The 20,838-nt window shown below is 39.0% G+C and overlaps 1 protein-coding gene across 1 annotated transcript; it reads left to right on the top strand.

The window, feature by feature from the left end:
- Positions 1-2,170: 2,170 nt before the first annotated feature.
- CCT2 (chaperonin containing TCP1 subunit 2) lies at positions 2,171-20,791 on the top strand (the record flags this gene model as incomplete). The annotated part of the gene is made up of 16 exons (XM_084255985.1): positions 2,171-2,278; positions 3,901-3,975; positions 4,081-4,146; positions 4,566-4,677; positions 5,561-5,637; positions 5,748-5,860; positions 6,681-6,883; positions 8,928-9,028; positions 9,186-9,313; positions 11,343-11,446; positions 13,798-13,917; positions 14,179-14,307; positions 14,807-14,910; positions 15,177-15,276; positions 17,100-17,241; positions 20,761-20,791. The coding sequence occupies 16 exons, from the start codon at positions 2,171-2,173 to the stop codon at positions 20,789-20,791; spliced, it is 1,713 nt and encodes a 570-aa protein (XP_084112111.1).
- Between the last annotated feature and the right edge of the window lie 47 nt (positions 20,792-20,838).

Raw genomic sequence — 20,838 nt, 5'->3', positions numbered from 1 at the left:
ACATGCATTTTGGGTGTCTCACAACCTCCTTGGACCTGTAACTCTGCCAATGAAAATTATATATTTACAAATAGGTAAAAGAGAAATGCTTTTGGCAAGCTAGTAAATTCAGCAAATTTACCGCTCTTGGAGTGGATTTCCATAAATTGATTTATAGAGCCTCTGGAGCCCACCCAAGATGACAAGACAAAATTAGTAAATGAAGGTGTTGAAATCCAGATTCACACAGCCTGATGCGTGAAGCGGAGGATTTAAACCCCTGATCCAAGGGATACACATATAGGAGGTAGGAAACAAAGAAGAATGGAAAATACATGAAAAAAGAGAAAGGCCAAATTGCCCTGTGTCCCCTCAAAGGTGTCTTCCTGACTGCCTCTGGTTTCAGCTCCATAGATGAGGTGATGGGGCCTGCTTCCCAGCCCTATCCAAATGCCCCTGGCTATTTGCTTATCACTGCTCTGAGGCCAGCAGGTAAGGGGCCTTGGTTTCTCCAAGACCCAATGTCTCAGTCTTGCCTACCAGAGGACATATTTCTTAGCAGGTGGTTTTGCCCACAATAAAAACAGCCATTTTCGGGCCTCCCTAGGGGAGCAGGGGTTAAAGTCTCAGCACTATCAAGTTATCACCAGCCACTGGGGCATGAGTGGATCTCTGCCCAGTGAGCAAATCCACACGGCACAGCAGACCTCTCCGGTCTCACCCACTGTTCCACTCAGCAGTGTATTTCAGTCGATCAGCCCATTCTGCTCCCCACTCTGTCTCTGGTGAATCCTCTCGCACCCCCTGCCCCCGCCCCACTTCTGGCCTGCACCCAGTTCTTGTATGCATAAATAAATAAAAATAAATTTAACAAAACCCAGACATTTTCAATACTGTGCAGGCACCTTACTTTATCATTACTCTAACTCATCTCAGAAATTTGGGATCCACCATTAAAGTGCACTACCTGAAAGAACAAGTTTTCTACAAAGAACACAAAACTTTAGGTAGATTTAAAATAATATTTTCACGATGGACCTTGGAAATAGTGTAAAACCAGGGTCAGCAAACTTTTTCTGGAAAGAATGAGATAGTAAATATTTTAGGCTTTATGCAGTCTAGCACAAACCCTCAACTCTACTTTTCTACAACTCTTGTATTGCACAGTGTAAAAATGCATGGATATACCTGTTTTCCAATCAAGCTTTATGGACACCAAAATATAAACTTCATATAACTTCAATATGTCACAAATGTGATATTTTATTATTTTTTTTCAACCATTTAAATGTGTAAAATCTATTCTAAAGTGTCTGATCCCATACAAAACAGATGGCAGGCTGGATTTGGCTCCCCATATATTTGTTTGTCAACTGCTGGTGTAAACTAAGAGTAAATCGAAGGAGAGAAACAATTAAGAATTGAAAATAACAGTTGATGTTAGCCCAAGTTGACAAAAACCAGGAGCTTGTTAACTAATCTCTTAGGCAAAAGGTAGGTATCAGTAGATGATAAAAATAGGTTTTTAAACACAAACATTTTGGGGTTTTTTGTTTGATTTTTAAATTTTTTTTTAAGCGTAGAAGAATGGGTGTGGGGGTGGGGGGCTGGAGAGGCCTGCTGTGCCATGTGGGTAAGCTCCCTGGCTAGGATAACACTGAGGCTGTGGAGGTGATAGCAATGAGACTTGACCCCTAGGCCACCAGGGAGCCCTTAGCACAAACATTTTGCCTTAAACTTCCTTGGGAGTCAATTTAGATAAAGATGAAAACTGTTTCTTTTTTTATATATATATTTTAAAAAGATTTATTTATGCATTTATTTTTAAGATTTATTTATTTATTTATACAAGCACTGGGTACAGTCAGAAGTGTGGGAGGGTGAGAGATTCACCAGAGTCAGAGCGGGGAGCAGAACAGGCAGAAGGACCGAAGTACACTGCTGAGGGGAGCAGTGGGCGCGGCAGGAGAGGGCTGCACACCATGTGGGACCCTCTCCGGTTCGAACCCGCGCTGTGGAGGCTGCGGGCAGCTTCGCAGCCCAGCGCTCAACCGCTGCGCCACCAGGGGAGGCCCTGAAAACTATTTTTACTAAACGGAAATATTTGGGAATGAGCTTGATCGCTATCAAGACATTATGTAAGAGTGTATTGGTCATCCCTATTAAAATGAATAAAATGCAAAACCTCATAATGACCAACAGAGCAAGATCAAATAAATGGCTTCATCGGAGTTACCAAGACCTTATCCTGGGCAGTCAACGTCCAGATAGAAACAGCGTTTTAAACAATAAGAGGAATGTAAGTCTTCTTCCATAATGCGCACAAATAACGTGTAAGATTAAGATAGCAGTAAAAATAGTATTTAGGAATACAACGGTAAATAACCCCCCAAAAATGTAAAGTGGTTGCCTTTGGGGAGAGAAAGTGATAATGTTGGTGAATTATGTTTTCATTTCTTAGTATACAAAAGCTTTAAACTGTATAGGCAGCACCTGAAAGTACATTGTTAAATATTTAAGAAAAACTAAACGGCGCAAAGCGGACCTCCGTTGCTATGGCAACACCAGGAGCGGCGTTTCTTTTGTTCTAGGCGGTTCCACGCCCAATTCGCCCCTCCCAAAGCAAGATGTCAGATCCCTCCCCTTCCTGGCCAGGAGTCGGTGAAGCCCGTAGGGCCCAGGGCGTGAACAGAGGCCCCCCCCAACCCATCTCCAAAAGACTGGCTGCGCTTCCGGTCTGCGGGTGTTCACTCAAAATGGGTCCTCCTCCTTCCCTCCGCGGGCAGCGTCAGTCGAACGACGCGCGGGCCGAGGCCCCGCCCCTTACGGGAGAGCGTGTGGCGTCACGTCCGGCTTCTCTCCCGTCTGGTCCCGGCGCGAGCAGTGAGGGATTAGCGTGTGCGCCGCATTCCTCGGAACCATGGTGAGCCTGGGCTCCTGGCCCTGCCCGAGCCCCGCTGCGCCCCGCCGCCCTGCTTCTCTCTCTGTCCTCCCGGCGCCGTGGGCTTCTCTTGTGTCCTTCGGGCCCATAGCACATGGCGTGGGCCGCGGCGTGCGGCCTGTGCCACACCCGCCGGTGGGGCCCTCCGTGCGGGCGAGGGGACGGGGGAGGGGCGGCCCCCAGCCTGGCGTCTGGTTCGGACTCGGTCTCTCCCCTGGCCCAGAGCTCCGGCTCCCGGGGCTCGACCCAGCCGAGAAATTTCTAGCGCCCCGGGCGGGGCGATACGCCCCGCCTTCTTTGGGGAGGAGCCTAAAGCGGCCTTTGGATGAAGTTGGAAACGAGGCCATCATCCCCGCCACCGCTGGGCGGTAGTCTCCAGGTGGCCTGACGTGTCTAAATTTAAAATAGTTTTTTAAAAAGATTTATTTATTTGTCCATACAGGAGATGGGGTACAGGTCAGACTAGGGGGGTGTGCGAGGATTCACCAGAGACAGAGTGGGGAACAGAACAGGCAGACTGACTGAAATACACTGCTGAGGGGAGCAGCGGGCAAGACTGGAGAGGTCTGCCGCGCCTGTGGGTAGCTCTCTGGCCGGGGATCGAACTCGTGCTGCAGTGGCTGCGGATATCTTTATAGATTGCGTCTTAACCCCTTGCGCCACCATGGAGGCCCTAAAATAATTTTTGATCTTGCTATGCTGAATAGTGAATCGCCTTAGTGGATGACTTATTTCTGCCGTGCTTGTGGATCTAGAAAACGATATTCTTCCTGGGTAAATCTCTCCCAAATGACTTATAAAATGACTTATAAATCTCTCCCAAAATGACTTGTCTGGAAGATGGAGAGCTTCATCTCTTTGAAAAAGTACTCTTTACTATTCTGTACTGTAACTTCCTCAGATATCCCCTCTGAGATTAGTGTATGGATTAGAGCATATTGGTATTAAAATAGTAAAATGATGGTTAATTTTGCTTATAGGCATCCCTTTCCCTTGCACCTGTTAACATCTTCAAAGCTGGAGCTGATGAAGAGAGAGCAGAAACAGCTCGTTTGGTAAGCTATATATTTTTTTCAAAGATAAAATTGTATAAAACTTAAAGGCTAAAATTGATTTTCATAATCTGTTTTTTTTTTTTTTTTTTTTTTTTTTACTTCAAGTCTTCTTTTATTGGTGCCATTGCCATTGGAGACTTGGTAAAGAGCACCTTGGGACCCAAGGGCATGGTAAGAGTAACAAGGAACTTTTATGTTTGATATTTAGTCCTCTTTTGTGGAACTATAGTTAGTAGCATACTTAATTGGGATACTTAAAACTATTTTTATTTTAAAACTGTTATATAAGTAAGATATTATCTTTACTAAAAATCGAACAGAGCTACATGTCTCAGCCTCTTTGATCACTGTTGCTAATCTGACTTCTCATCAGTGACAGTCACTAATAACTTGTATGTAAATCTGACTGATGTCTTTGTTCACTTATGTAGCTTATTTGCATACATGTTGTCATTTATGTTATTGTAACATTGTTTTATCATTTGTTTGCATTCAAAGCTTATTTTTTAAATTTCGCTCTGTAAATAGATTATGCTGCTGCTTCTTTAATTGACTTGTGTTATATCTTGATCCAAATATCTTCCTTTTAGGACAAAATTCTGTTAAGCAGTGGACGAGATGCCTCTCTTATGGTAACCAATGATGGTGCAACTATTCTAAAAAACATTGGCATTGACAATCCGGCAGCTAAAGTTTTAGTTGGTGAGTCCGAAGATAATATTTTTTTAAAGATTTATTGTATTTAATTATGCATACAAGAGCTGGGGTGTAGGCCAGAGGTACGAGTGGTGACAGGATTCACCAGAGACAGAGTGGGAAGCAAAACAGGCAGACTGACTGAAATACACTGCTGAGGGGAGCAGTGGGCGAGACAGGAGATGTCTGCTGCACCTTGTGAGTTAGCTCCCTGGCTGGAGATCTAAGTTGTGCTGCAGTGCTTGTGGACAGCTCCATAGTACTGAGACTTAACCCTTTGCACCACCAGGGAGGCCCGAGTCTGAAGATAATTTGTTAACAATTAACACATCTTTATTTTTTATTTTTTTAAAGATTTACTTATTTATTATACAAGCACTGGGTACAGTCATAAGTGCGGGAGGGTGAGAGAATTCACCAGAGCCAGAGGGGAGAGCAGAGCAGGCAGACTGACGAAGTACACTGCTGAGGGGAGCAGCAGGCGGCAGGAGAGGTCTGCGTGCCATATGGGACCCTCGCCTAGTGGCTGGGGATCGAACTGGTGCTGCAGAGGCTGCGGGCAGCTTTGCAGCCCAGCGTTCAACCGCTGCAACACCGGGGAGGCCCATTAACACATTTTTAAATAAGTTGTGTTGACTAACTGTCCTTTCACTTGTGTGCTTGATTTATTTCTCATTATTAAACTATAGGCTTCTGAAGTGCCGTGTAATTTTTCATGGTAAAACTATTGCATCTCCAGCTGAAAACCTCCAAAGAATTTTTCTGGTTAGGAAACCTAGATAAATGATATTTAGATTTGTGGTGGGTATGGTTGGAGAATTAGCTGAGCTATACAGAAATAATTTAAAAAGCAAAATCCAATATAACTGAGTTAATAACTTTTTCCTAGATATGTCACGGGTTCAAGATGATGAAGTTGGTGATGGTACTACCTCTGTGACTGTTTTAGCAGCAGAATTACTAAGGGTAAGAATATCTGTGCAGTTTAAACTCATTGGTTTTTGTTACTGTGATTTTTAATAGAAGTAGTCAGTTCCTAATTTATATTAATGAATGTTTTCACTGTTTATTAATAGGAAGCAGAATCTTTAATTGCAAAAAAGATTCATCCACAGACCATCATTTCAGGTTGGAGAGAAGCCACTAAAGCAGCAAGACAGGCTCTGTTGAGTTCTGCAGTCGATCATGGGTTTGTATACCAAAATACTAATGTTTTAAACATTTCACCAAAAAAAACCAAAAAAAAAACATTTCACATTCTTTTTAAAACATGCTCAATGGAGGAATTCTAGAGGACAGTAAGCATATATGCACATGAGCCCACTGATTCATCTTGCCCCACTGACAAAAAACAACAAATCCTATTACCTTCCAGAGATAGTCACTAAAGTTTAGGTTTCTAGTTTTTTTTTACGTATATAGTTAAGTAGTGTCATTGTGTAGAGGATTTTTTAGCCTCTGTAACTTACTTGAATAATAAGCACATTTCTTGGTGTCAGAAGTCTCTATAATATTAGTCTTAGTACTGATAGGCTTTTGATTATATGACTAGTCTAATTTGGCTAGTCACAGTTGGAAATTGTGTTTTGATCATCTTTAATTTATAATGTGATGGCTTGTTAACAAAAAGTTTCAAGGCGTGTAATTGCTGGATGCAAAATTATGTGATATGCTTTTAAGGCTGGCTCTTTTTTTTTTAAACAAGTAATCCTTAAAAAAATTACTGTGTAACAATGCCCGTATCTCCATGTTCTTGAAACTTGGTACTCTGATTAGCTTATGTTTCTTTTTCCATAGTTTACTAGTTTGGTGGGGAAAAAATAGTACCTTTTTAATTTGCATGTCTTGCTTACAGGTGAGGTTTAATTTTTGTCATGATTTAAAGCCCTTACTGGGATGAAATTGTCTATTGACAAAAAGTATCTGAAAAAATTTTGAAAAGTAAAATAGTTGGTAAGTTTGGAGTATCTTTTTAAGAACAAACGTGAATTTTGTGTTTTGTTTTTTAGTTCTGATGAAGTTAAATTTCGTCAAGACTTAATGAACATTGCAGCAACAACATTATCCTCAAAACTTCTTACTCATCACAAAGATCATTTTACTCAGTTAGCTGTGGAAGCTGTTCTTAGACTGAAAGGCTCTGGTAATCTGGAAGCAATTCATGTCATCAAGAAGCTAGGAGGAAGTCTAGCAGATTCTTATTTAGATGAAGGTGTGTATGTATATTGAATATAGGGGAAAATTCTTACCAGGTGTTGATTACAAAATACTGACTGACTTTTGTTAGCTAGTTAGGACTAGTGATACTTCACACAGCTGGGGAACTTATCTGTGAGGACACATGTCATTGCAACCATTTTGGTCATTTTAATCTGTTGTCATATTAACAGTGTGCTTTATCCTCTCAGACCATCCCAGGTTTTCTTTATCTTGCTATATTTTTTTTAATCATGAAGTTATTTACAATCTCTAATAAAGAAATTATAGCATTCTGTAATTAGAAGTCATCTATTCTCAAATAGCACTTTTCCCAATATTGCATGTATTCTTCAGGAAGGGTCTAGGTAAGTCAGATCATTTAGTTAGCAGGTGTTGAAGGCATAATGTAGTTCATGAGTCTTAGTATCTGCTAGTTCCTTAAAAATGGTATATTTTGTTCATAGGGTACAATTTTTCAAAGCATCTTTTCAAAGCATGTTTATGAAAAAATGACCTGTGGAAAGTGTAGGCATACTCTTCAAAAGAAGGAAAAAAGGGATGTTAGGCTTTACAATTTCTGCTTTTCCAGTGATTTGGAGTCCAGGTTTTGTTGCATGTCATTTATCTCTGTCTTAGGGAAGTGACAATTCTGAAAATATTGTTGGTTGACTATACAAGGCTGTGTAGCATTTCTAACGGGGACTGATGATAGGGAAGATAGTTAAAACAAGGATAAGTACCATTCTTGAATTTTTCTTAAAATATCATCCCTCTTGATATTGACCCAGAGAGTAAGAGTTGGGTTTGCTGGAATAGAGCAAACAGTCTAAGAGGATAATAGTTTAATAAGATAAAATTATGTATACATCTAAAAGATGCTGGGGTGGGGGGGCTTCCCTGGTGGCACAGGGGGTTAAGCATCAGCACTATGTAGCTATCTGCAACTACTGCAGCACGTGTTTGATCCCTGGCCAGGGAGGTGACTCACATGGTGTAGCAGACCCCTCCTGTCTCCCTGCTGCTCCCCTCAGCAGTGTATTTCAGTCAGTCAGCCTGTTCTGCTCCCCACTCTGTCTTTGGTGAATCCTTTCCTTCCACACACACACCCTCCCACCCCACCTCTGGCTTGTACCCTAAATATATTTTTTTTAATATTTATTTATTTATTTATACAAGCACTGGGTACAGTCAGAAGCGCGGGAGGGTGAGAGAATTCACTGAGCCAGAGTGGGGAACAGAATAGGCAGATGGACCGAAATACACTGCTGAGGGGAGCAGCGGGCGGCAGGAGAGGTCTGTGTGCCATGTAGGACCCTTGCCAGTGGCCGGGGATCGAACCGGCGCTGCAGAGGCTGTGGGCAGCCTCGCAGCCCAGCACTCAACCGATGCGCCACCAGGGGAGACCCAGTACCCTAATTCTTGCATGCATAAATATATCTTAAAAAAAAAAAATGCTGGGACAGGTAGGCTGTCCTGGGTTGGTATGCATAGTTCTAAGTCATCCAGGCCCCAGACTTCTAACATCTCTGTTGCTTACTATATTCCCATTTTATAGATGAGTAGTTAAAGTTGAATAATTTGTTCAAGCATGGTAAGTATCATCAAGCAGCAAGGGCATGATTAGGACCAGGTCTGTCTAGACATTATTTTCCTTGTTTTTTTTCATCTCATTGCCTACCTAAAGTTCAGTAATTTCTCACAATACCCTGTGTATCTGCATCTCTGAATCTTCACAGCTCTTCTGTGTTGGCTTTTAGCTAATGAAAGTAAATTTAGTATCTTCACATTGCAGTCTGCACACCTGTGAATGTGGTATATATCTGAAACAAGTTTCAAAACATTGAATATTTGTGCTGTGCTCTTATGTTTTCGATTTCATACTATTAAAGTGACCCATTTCACTGCTCTGGTGAATGCTTTCTAGGTTCTAGTTGATTGGTGAATTAGACTTGTATTCTTTGTGTTCTTTGAAAGACTAATTTGATAAAGCAGGCAATTTATAAAATTTATTAGTGCAAGCTTGAAGTATTTAATACAATACTGTCCTTATGTTGTAGGCTTTCTGTTGGATAAAAAAATTGGAGTAAATCAACCAAAGCGAATTGAAAATGCTAAAATTCTTATTGCAAATACTGGTATGGATACAGACAAAATAAAGGTACGTGAACCACATTTAAAAAAAAATTTTAATCGCTAGTTGCAGTAAACTCAGTCTGGGAAATCAGTTGCACTAAAAAGCTGTAAAAATGTTTATGCTTTGGGATTCTTGGAAGAATAATGAAAATGCTGTTTTTATTCTTTAATTTTTCTCTTAGATATTTGGTTCCCGGGTAAGAGTCGATTCTACAGCAAAGGTTGCTGAAATAGAACATGCAGAAAAGGAAAAAATGAAGGAGAAAGTTGAACGTATTCTTAAACATGGGATAAATTGCTTTATTAACAGGTCTGTGTGTGCTTGTGGTAACAGTTTATGTCATAGTCTAAGAAATGTTTCTGTGCAAGGACTTACGGAAATAGTTTATATTGACTTAGTGATGTAGGAACTGTTATCTTGTCTAGATGTAAGTATGATTGTACGAAAAACAGGCACGTTCATTATAGTTTAGTGACATTGTACGGTAATTTATAGAAAGTTCTTAGTTAACGTTGTTGGTGAGTCTTGGTATATGTGCTGCCGAAGTGAGCACTGTTGGTGAGTCTTGGGAACTAACTTCAAGTTAAATAATTAATAGTGAAACCAGTTTTATCATAGACTGATAAAAACAAGAGGTAAATTTCTATGGCATATTTCTGGTAATGAAAACATCACCAGACTTCTAAAAAAGACCCCAAGCACATCCAATGTTAAATAATAACTTGTGTTCATTTTCCATCTTATTCCAGTTCAGGGTCTCTGGTGGCCTTGAGCCTGTCCTGTCAGCTCATAGTGCACAGTAGAGACCAGCGCTAGATAGGATACTGTTCCACTACAGAGCACACTCAGCACATAGAGCGACATTCACTTCTGGGCATACCAGTGAACCTAATCATATCTTTGGGAAGAAACCAGAATATCCAGTGAAAGCATACATGGGAAGAATGTGCATACACTGTAGACATAGATCCCAATTGAGAATCATTTCATTTTCTTCAACGTTGGACTGAAATGTTGGAATTATTTGAGAATCTGCTGTACTTAACTGTTTATGTTGACAGTAACAGTTTTCCGATTTGGTAGTCATGTTATTTGGGCTAAAGTATACTTATGTTTGGAGGAGAAATGTAATTCTAAATGAGACAATGGGGGCTTGCGGTAGAACGCTAACCGTGTAGAATAGTATAAGGATAAGGAGACGAAAAGCATTAAGTTTAACGGCTTTGACTTGTGTAAAAGTTGTATGTAAACTGTCCCCATTATAATCTTAGTAGTCATTGTCTACAACATCTGTGGATTATTTTGAAGGGTTTTGGAAAATGATGCAAAATAATAGACTCAGATTAGTTATTTGTGGGCTTTAGCACACTAAATTTCTGAGCTTTATTATATAGTCTGAATCTGATAAGACACATTTTGCTTAGCAGTGCTTTATGTGAATTATTTTTATAAATAATTTTTTCTTTTACTTTTCTAAGCTAAAAACTTTCTAACAGATTTATTTTTAAAACCTTGTAAAAATACTTACTTTGAAAAAGAGAAAACTATTGGATCAGAATCGGAGGTCTTACCTCCCAGAAATTTTTTCTTTTATTACGTTTACTTTATTGTGCTTTGTGTCTGTGTAGTATTGTTATTTTTTAAGATTTATTTATTTATGCATACAAGGGCTGGGGGAGCAGTGGGCGAGTCAGGAGAGGTCTGCTGCACCATGTGGGTTGCTCCCTGGCCGGCCAGGGATTGAACTCGTGCTGCAGAGGCTGCAGATTGCTTCATAGTGCGGTGCTTAACCCCTTGCACCACCAGGGAGGCCCTGCGTAGTATTTTAATACCAATTTTTCAGTTGTGAACGTATTCTAGAAGCTTTGGTTTAAGTAAAATTTGTGATTATTTTAAACCTGACAATACATATTTTTACTTAAAATTACATATTTTTCCTAATTGGTAAACTGATTTATGCGAACTCTCGTAGTGGACGTTGAGGTGACTGGTGGCTTTTGTTCTATATATAAAAATTTAGTTAATTTTTTAATATCTGTAGATTCTCAGGAGTGGAATTAAAGAATATGAACAGTGACAGTTTTTTATTCATTACTGCTAAATTATGTTTTTCAGTATTATAGTTATTGGAAGTTTATATTGTTGGTAACACTAAAACAGTACATGCATTTAATACTGCCATGCATACACTAGTATTATTATTTTATACATTATATGTAAGAAGCGTTATCTAGTTTGCATTTCTTTGCCTTCTAGTGGGGAGGTAATTTTTTAATTAAATATAGTTTAACTTGTAATGTAACATTTTGGATAATGTTTTTATGTATTTTGTTTACAGGCAACTAATTTATAATTATCCTGAACAGCTTTTTGGTGCTGCAGGTGTTATGGCTATTGAGCATGCTGATTTTGCAGGTGTAGAACGTCTGGCTCTTGTCACAGGTATGGGGGAAAAGGCATTAGTTTATAACAAATGTAACAATCACTCTTGGTTTTATTGATTGTTGATATATGTACTTCATTGCTGAGTATAAAGAAAACATTGTGTTAATGTTTTTTTAATTTTGGGAAGTAATGTTGAAATGTGAAATAATTCAGCAATATATGATGAAAAGTTAGTTTACTCCTACTTTCAATAGAGATATGAGTGGTATATAATCCCAGTTCTGCGAGCTTAGAAATTCTGTTTACAAATAAGCTATGTCTACATGAAAATGACAGAGTATGCCTTGTTTACTTTTTGTGGCATTAATAGTATTTAACTAATGCTTGGGAAGCTTTATCCTCTTACCTTTAGGACCTTGAAAATGAATGAATATGTTGGAAAGTTGGTTTGAGATCTGGCAGTGGGAGTTAAAGAGATATATAAAGCCACAAGCAACATCAGATGCAGTTTGGAAATGCCATAATGATTATTGGGGGAAATGAAAGCATAATAACTAATATAGAATATAGAGTGAAATTATATTTAATAATTTGAGGAGCATAGTCTTCTCGACGTAAGACAGACATTTTTCTTTCATTTTTTGGAGTGGATTTACCTACTTGAATAGTTTTTTAGAAGCTATCATACTTGATAATGAAGGCGATAAAATTTTTGATGCTCACGTTAATGTAATTCATCCTTTGATGCAACAATTAAACAAGACATAAGAAATGTGAAGTATAGGATAGTACATTCGTGGGATAAGTTGATACTATACAGACTTGATGCATGATATTGGCATAAAGACTCAGAAGAAAATTTATTGCACCACGAACACTAATTGAAGTTGATCCTGTGGTATGTCTGATCTTTAGTAGCTCCTGATGTGTGAAATTGGTTTTTGTAAATGTTAAGAGGTATCTTGTAAGCTGATATAGATAAGTGACTGTGGGATAAGTGAAACTTCTCATAAGCCAAATGTTGTCTCGTGGGAATGTGATGTCCCAAACATCTATTGTGCGTTACATCTAGAACATAAGGAAATCTCCAGTTTGTCAATCAAAAGTTAAAAAGCTTCAGCTATACAGATTAAGAGTATTAAGTTAGTAGAATTGGGAAAACAAGAATTCTTTTTATAAATTAATTACAAAATAGATGTGAAGCATCCATTAATTCAGTAGATATGGTGGTAAGTAGGAAGGAGGGGTTAATTGATAGACTCTATATTCATAAAGAGAGAGTCATGAGCTGGAGAGGTTTTAAAATGGAAATCCAGAAACTTAACTGGCTGCTAATTAAGAACCAGGAAAGGAAATGTCTGGCCCTTTCATTTCACAGCATGAAAGAAAGGGGGGGAAAAGGAATAGAAATAAGACATAAAGAGTAAAATGAACATTTTTTTTTTGATATTAAGTCTGGGAAATATTCTCTGTGTATGTTTATGTGTTTGTTCCCTTTTCTAGACCCTACCGGCTTCCCAACTTTTTAGTTACTGAGATAATAAGCAGATACTAAGTGCTTATTATTTTAAGTGGTTTTTGTATCTGTACTGTTGACATAATAAAGTTAGTCAACTGTTTTCATGTTTTGGTAAAATTGGATACTAAAGTACTGGTTCTTCTAGATTGGATTCAAAGGATAATTTGAAATTACTAATTTCAATGTTTTAGGTCTCAGTTTAACCTTCGGGGTAGGTAGTAACCCTGTATGTGTTTATATGTTTATAGGTCTGAAGCCTGCTTGGGCTTGAATCCCAACTCCACCACATATGTTCAACTTAAATAACCTAGGATGAAAAATATCTTTTTGCTTCAGTTTTTTAATTCTTTTTTTTTTAAATAATAAATTTTATTTTTATATTCCCCATACAATTGCAGCCCCCCCCCCCCCATTCTGACCCCAATCCCTCCCCTCCCGCCGGCTAATGCACCTATCTTCATTAGGCTTTCTGTGATGATTAGATAGTAATTTTTTCAACATTTTATTTATTTATGCATACAAGAACTGGGGTGTAGGCCAGAGGTATACCAGAGAGAGAGTGGGGAACAGAGCAGGCGGATTCACTGAAGTTCTCTGTGAAGGGGAGCAGTGGGCAAGAGAGGAGAGGTCTGCTGCGCCATGTGGGTCAGCTCCCTGCCTGGGAATCAAACTCATGCCACAGTGGCTGGCTGTTACTTGATAGCACTGAGACTTTTAACCATCTGTGGTACCAGGGAGGCCTGATAGTCATTTCATATGAAGTGCTTCCAAGAATGTTTGGTGCATATAGTCAGCAGTTAGCTATAAAAATGCGATATTTTTCCATTACTGCTTGTTAGGAAACAGATTTTAACCCTGTTTTGTAATTATGTAATGTTTATATTCACAGGCGGTGAAATTGCCTCAACTTTTGACCACCCAGAGCTAGTTAAACTTGGAAGTTGTAAGCTTATTGAGGAAGTCATGATTGGAGAAGACAAACTCATTCACTTTTCTGGGGTAGCCCTTGGTGAGTGATTATGTAGTTCCTGAAGCCAGTCCTATAATCTGGCCTTTGTGAATAACATATATTCAACTTAATTATTTTATAGATAAGTTTAGAACTATTGTGAGCATGGATTGTTAGCAAAGACAGTGTGTAATAGTGGAAGACATGCCAGTTTTCAAAACTAAATAGTACAAGTAGTCCCTACATTAAAAAATTAAAGGTAGACTTCTACAGTTTATAACCAAGTGTTCCGTGTGACATGAAAATGTTTTTTAACTTTAGGTGAGGCTTGTACCATTGTGCTGCGTGGTGCTACTCAACAAATTTTAGATGAAGCAGAAAGATCTTTGCATGATGCTCTTTGTGTTCTTGCCCAAACCGTGAAGGATCCTAGAACAGTTTATGGAGGAGGTAAGCATTTGAAAAATACTGAACATTTTAATTTTTTTTTAAAGATTTATTTTATTCGTGCATACAAGAACCAGGGTACAGGCCAGATGTGCAGGAGGTTAAGAGGATTCACCGGAGACAGCGGGGAACAGAACAGGCAGACTGACTGAAATACACTGCTGAGGGGAGCAGTGGGCGAGGCAGGAGAGGTCTGCTGCGCCATGTGGGCATCGCCCCAGCTGGCCGGGATCAAGCCGGCACTGAAGAGGCTGCGGACAGCCTCACAGCGCTGTGCTCAACCGCCTGCACCACCAGGGATGCCCTGAACGTTTTAATTTTGAAAAACACAAGATGGACATATTTTATTTCTTAAAATAGCATAAGTCATAAGAGGCTTTAACGGTTCTTAAAGTAATTGACTTTGTCTTAATTTATAATGTTTGACATACATATAAGGGAAGTCAGTAATTTAGTGTCTTAGAGATGATGAAGCATATTTTACTGGATTTTTAATCTGTAGGCTGCTCTGAGATGCTGATGGCTCATGCTGTGACACAACTTGCCAACAAAACACCAGGCAAAGAAGCTGTTGCAATGGAGTCTTACGCTAAAGCACTGAGAATGGTAAATTAATAAAGTGAGATTAAAAATTTAATAAAATTAATATAATAAAATACTTTTATTGTTGATGGTTTTTAAAGAAGTACATTTTTGTATCTCAGACAGGAAATGTTTATTTTCTTAGTCTTAAGAAAAAGAACTAGTATAAATTTGATTCTAGAATTTATCCTTTTTATGAGCAAGTTATTAAAAAGAAACAAGTTTTACATTGTTTCCAAATGTGTAACTTTAAAATGCTACAATTTCTTACTGTCTCCTTCACTTTATAGTTGCCAACTATCATCGCTGACAATGCAGGCTATGACAGTGCAGATCTGGTGGCACAGCTCCGGGCTGCCCATAGTGAAGGCAATGTAACTGCTGGACTGGGTAAGAGATCAGTGAGAACTTGGCAGTAATTGTTAAGAGTTGCTCTTTACCATGATTTTTAAAAAAGATAACACTCCACAATAACCTTGTAAAAGACTCCTGTGACCCTTGCCTTTGTAACCATTATGTGCTAACAGCACATTCTCAACATTGTCAAACTTGGTTGTTCCCTAAGGAGTGTAAAGCTAGCTAAATGATTTGTAACTAGTTTTGTAATAACTGGATTTAAAAATATAAGCACAGTTGTATTCTGAAATCAGTGTAAACTTTACTATATTTCTTACAGCCAGCATCAAAATAAAATTAAAACTTATTTGAAAGAATAACAAAAGGGTAAAAGTCCATGTCGACTCTTAACCTTGCAGTAAAATTATCCGGAAACACTCTGGAGTATAGTTATGATACAAAATAAAAAGTGGCCAGAAAGGCAGATACCAGATTGAAAAGTTCCCTGACAAATTATCCAAGAAGTTATAAAAACAGTCGAAGAAGGCAGATAATCCTGTCACTGGAAAAGGGATAGCTAATAATGTATGATGATTTGTCAGAGATGAAATTACTGTTAGAAGAAAAGTTGAGGGGAGAAGTTCTGAATTTTTCTTGTCTTAAGAATACATGGTAATCTGTGATAACCATATTTTCTGTAATCATTTTGTGTGTGAGTAGGTGATCTATTGGACTGTGTAAATTTTCCATTATTGGACATAGTTGCTCTCAATACAGATGATCTGTAGTTGACTGCCAGGCACCAGCCTCCGGCAAAATGTCAAGTCAGGGGTTCCTGAAAGGATGAGATGGCCTAGGCGACCTGTAAGGGGCTGAAAGGAAGGGGATTAAGGAGACACTGATACTGGATGGGGTGCAAGTATATTCTTCTGCCGAGAGACTCAGTAGGTCTTTATTTATTCATTTTTAGTAATCAGAAAAAGTACATCATCATGTGCAAAGCAGAAACAATTAGTGTATTTTATTCCCATGGACTACTGGCTCCTACGGGTCTCAGCTAGACAGTAGCCTTCAAGGTTAATAGATAAAAAACCAAACCTAACACTAAAACTTATTATTCAGCTAGACAATTACCTAAGACAGTGGGTAGCTGCCAGTACATCCCTATCAGCTAAAGCCTAAGCATCAAAAGACTCTTCTATTTTTGTGGCCTTCAGCCGGAGACCAGCTGCTACTCAGCTATCAGAACTTTTTCTACCTAGAAACTTCTTAACACAGTTAACTTCATTTAAAAACTTTCCTAAGAAACTTCTAAATAAAAAGGAAACTTCTAAAAAAGCAAAAGAAGGATTTACTATAATTGTGTTGAATTGCTTGTCAGATATGTACAATAAATTGTCTCCCATTGTCAAGTGGGCCAAATTGTTTAATAACTAATTTTCTAAACAGATAATTTTCCATGCCATTTGCTTGCAGTATACTGATGCGTATAATTTATTCCCTAATGTACTTTTTGGGAAATTTTTCTCTTTTTATGACCAAGAACAAAAAATAAAGGGATGTTAGATCTTCAGCCCCACGGTATGAGGCACAAGGAATCTTCAGCCCCACGGTATGAGGCTCGTTAGCTTCGGCCCCACGGTGTGAGGCCTTTTAATTTAGCTGCTTGCCAGTGTCTTACCTGGCTGGGGCATCAAGGCCGCCTGCAGCAGTTGACCATACAATTTTTTAAAGTTCCTTTTTTGATAGACGGATGAGAATTCTGTGACTGAATTGAGTAATTGTGTGTTGTGATCTTATTTTTTATAAAAATTAGTTATAGAGTGATACTTTAGTTGTTGAAACTAGTTTATTTAATAAATACTTTTTCTTTGCAGATATGAAGGAAGGTACCATTGGCAATATGGCAGTATTGGGAATAACAGAAAGTTTCCAAGTGAAGCGACAAGTTCTTCTGAGTGCAGCTGAAGCAGCTGAGGTGATTCTACGTGTGGACAACATTATTAAAGCAGCACCAAGGTAGTGTAGTGCTTTAAAACAATTCCTTAGAAAAAAAATGATCAATACAGAAATAAAAAACCAGTACCTGCATTATACTTGAAAATTGTAGTTACAGAGGGTATAGCCATTTTGCCTAGATAAAAGTGTTATGCCAGTTACTTAAAATAATGTAGTTTTCTGTTTCTTGATTTAAGCCAGAAAAGTTTGTGGGGGTGGGAGGGGTGACAGAAAGTAACTCTAGGATTGAAATGATACATAAAAAGCCAGGCTTGGAAAAGTTAAGAACCAGAATTGAGGGCGAGAGGGTTATAGTAGTAAGATGTGATTTTTGCGGCCCCACCCCCATGAGTCAGCTCCAGTTACTTTCTGTCCTGCTATACTCTTCTATGCAGACGTTCTTAAGTGCGTAGTGTACAGAGAGTTCCTTACGTGTTCCTATTCCAGTAGCTTTTCTAAGATATTGAAGTTTAAAAAAAAAAAAACTCATTTACACAAAAGTGGTTTAGTAGCCAGAAAATCTTTCAAAGAGTCCATTATCCATTATTAATTTTAATTGCTTTTAGTATAGTAGTAGCTACCAACAGCATTTTTATCTACTAGTGGTGGTAGTTCAGTGAATTGGAGGGGCTGGTGGGGGAGTGGATTAGATCAGGAGATAGAGGTGAAGATGATGAGAAGAGGGTGATAATAAATGATAATTTGAAGGTAGAATCAGCAGGATTTGATTAAGGGTTTGATGTAGTAGGGGAAAGGGAATTAAGGATAATTTGATTAATTCAAGGCTTTTGTTGGGTGAAATAGTTGTCTGAGATAGGGAAAGCATTGGAAGGGGAGATGGGAGTTTCAGCTTTGAACAGAGATGACTGTTAAAGCATTGGTTGATAGTTGAGTCTAATTTACTATCAGACTGTAGTTGTAATAAATTTAGGAGTTGTTAGTTTATATGTGGTATGTAAAGCTACGAGATTGGTTGAGTTCCAAGAGAGTAAATGTAGTAGGGACGGTAAGAGATTTTTCAGGACTTGGTAATAAGTCTGAAAAGATCCAGAGATTTAGTTCAACACTAAGAACTAAAGTATTGAGAATACTAAAACTGAGTGATGGATACCTGAGGATTTGTTATATGATCTCTCTTGGGTGTTTTTTTTTTTTTTTTTTTTGTGGGACCCTCGCTGGTGGCCGGGGATCGAACTGGTGCTGCAGAGGCTGCAAGCAGCCTTGCAACCCAGCACTCAACCACTGTGCCACCAGGGGAGGCCCTCTTGTTTTTTGTACACTGGAAATTTTACACAATACAAAAATGTAAAGGTAGCCACTGAGGTGGAAGAAGACCAAGGAAAGGTGTGTCCCAGAAGCCAAATAAAGTATTTACAAGGAGGAGTGATCAACTGCCAAGTTGATGCAAATAAAGTCAAGTAAGATAAGGACTGGAAATTGACCTTAAATATTGGAATTAGGAGGGAAATACTGGATTTAGCAAAGAGGCTTGGTAATCTTGACAAGCAGTTTTAATGGAAAGGAGTGGGCAAAGGTCATTGAGTAGGTTCTTTGGAGGCTGGGGAAAGAGGAATTAGAGAGTATATATGGAGTACTATTTAGAGGACTGTATTGTGAATAGGAGCAGATAAGTGGAATAGTAGCTACAAGGTGTGTGGGTGCTGTGAAAATTCAGTCTGTTTAATTGAAGCAATTTAGTAGAAGGAACAATTGATCCAGAAGAGAGGAGCAGTCCCCTAGGGTAGCATCGAGAGTTGAAAGATCTAGAGTTGGAAGGTGAAGAGTTGGTTCTAGATAGGAGCAAGGTGAGGTGGGGGGAAGGGGTGTCCTTAGTAACAGAAGGGAACTAGGAATTACACACCTTAAATGAACTAGATTACAAAGAATTTTCTTTATGTAGTCTATCTTGTATCACTCATCTCATTGACTTTCTCCTGTAAAGGACAGGTATCTGGTTACTATTAGAGGAAAAGAATGATTTGCATGTGGAGAGGAAAGAGAAAGATTTCCATCCAAAGACGAGATATTTATTTATTTTGTTAATTATTAAAGATTTATTATTTATACAAGAATTGGGGTACAGGCCAGAGGCACGGGAGGGTGAGAGGATTCACCAGAGACAGACTGGGGAGCAGAACAGGGAGACCGACCAAAAGCACTGCTGAGGGAAGCAGCAGGCGCAGCAGGAGAGGTCTGCTGCGCCATGCGGAAATCTCCTGGCCGGCCCAGAATCAAACCCACACTGCAGAGGCTGCGGACAGCTTCACAGCGCTACACTCAACCTGCTGCACTGCTGGGGAGGCCCCTAGACGAGATACTTAAATGTACTGGGGTATAATGGAAAGAGGGCAGAAAAATACAGATTCTCTGTTCCTGCTATTGGTGATAGGGTAATGAGCATTCATATTTTGAAATGGAAAATTGGTAAGGGAAGGAGCCAACACTTTTTTTAGAAGCAGTGTGGTCACCAAAGATTGTTAAATGTTAATATTTTCTGTTGTCTTTAAGCAGAGCGGTAGCACAAGGGAACAGTTAGTTTTCTGACTCAGCACGGACATACATCTATACTCACCCTCTGAAATCTTCAGAATGACTCGGGGCCCTCAACCACCTTTGAAATACACACTGTAATAACTCATTTGATCTGATAACTATTTCAGAGGCCTAAGTCTGAAATATATTAGAAATACTGAGTATGTTGCAGTGAAGAAAAATGAGTAATTTTGTTTCACTGAGCCTTTCCAATATACTGGACTGTGGACTTCTTTTCATACTTGTTACTAAACTAATCTCCAGGAGCCCTGTGACAACTGCTTGATTACCTTTTCTATATCAGTATACTTTAGCACCCTTCAGTATACTCACGTATATCTCAGATTGTAAGGTTTCTCTTTCTGATTCTAATATGCTGTGCTATGGGTGTCTTTGTTTTCCCTGCTTCTCTTTTGTACTTGCTCTAGAAGCAGTGTTTCTCAAGCCCTTAGCTCCTTGAAGAGACATTAAGTGGAACTTTTCGCTAGTACTCCTGCTGTGCTCCCTTCCTGAGGGATTCATGGTATGGTCATCAGGGAGTAAAAGTTTAAAATGTGAGGTGTACTATTGACGTTCTTCAGTGAATTACCTGATTCCGCCCCAAGCTTATCTGTTACCATTTATTTTCATTCATTTAGAATAGTGATCCAGAGATTTTCATCCAGGTACCCCAGAGCCTTGTCGTTTTATAACATCTGGTTAAAAATTACTGTATCTGACTAATACAGTAAAATTAGTTGAAAATGTGAACTTCTGGGGAACACATTTTTAAGTAGGTTGTTTGGATGAGAAGATGAGAACTGCCAAATATCTTCTAGACCGTTATATTCCACAGATTGAGGGATGTCAGTTAGGAGGTAGAGGCATACTTCCTTGTGCCTCTACTTATAATTGAGCTATAATGGTTTTAATAAAATTAGGGTTTTAGCTGTAGTATATTTAATATAAGCTGCCGTTCATTTGCACCATTTGCGTTTTTCTTACATGCATGTTTTGTAATTGTTGCAGGAAACGTGTCCCTGACCACCACCCCTGTTAAGCATTCCCATGTGGTGTTGAGCTCTGGACCAGTTGTGTTTGAAAGCA

The sequence above is a fragment of the Talpa europaea genome, assembly GCF_964194135.1.
Source record: "Talpa europaea genome assembly, chromosome: 15".
Classification (NCBI taxonomy): Eukaryota; Metazoa; Chordata; class Mammalia; order Eulipotyphla; family Talpidae; genus Talpa; species Talpa europaea.
Note: the sequence above shows the minus strand (reverse complement) of the source record. Positions and strands in the feature narration are given on the sequence as shown.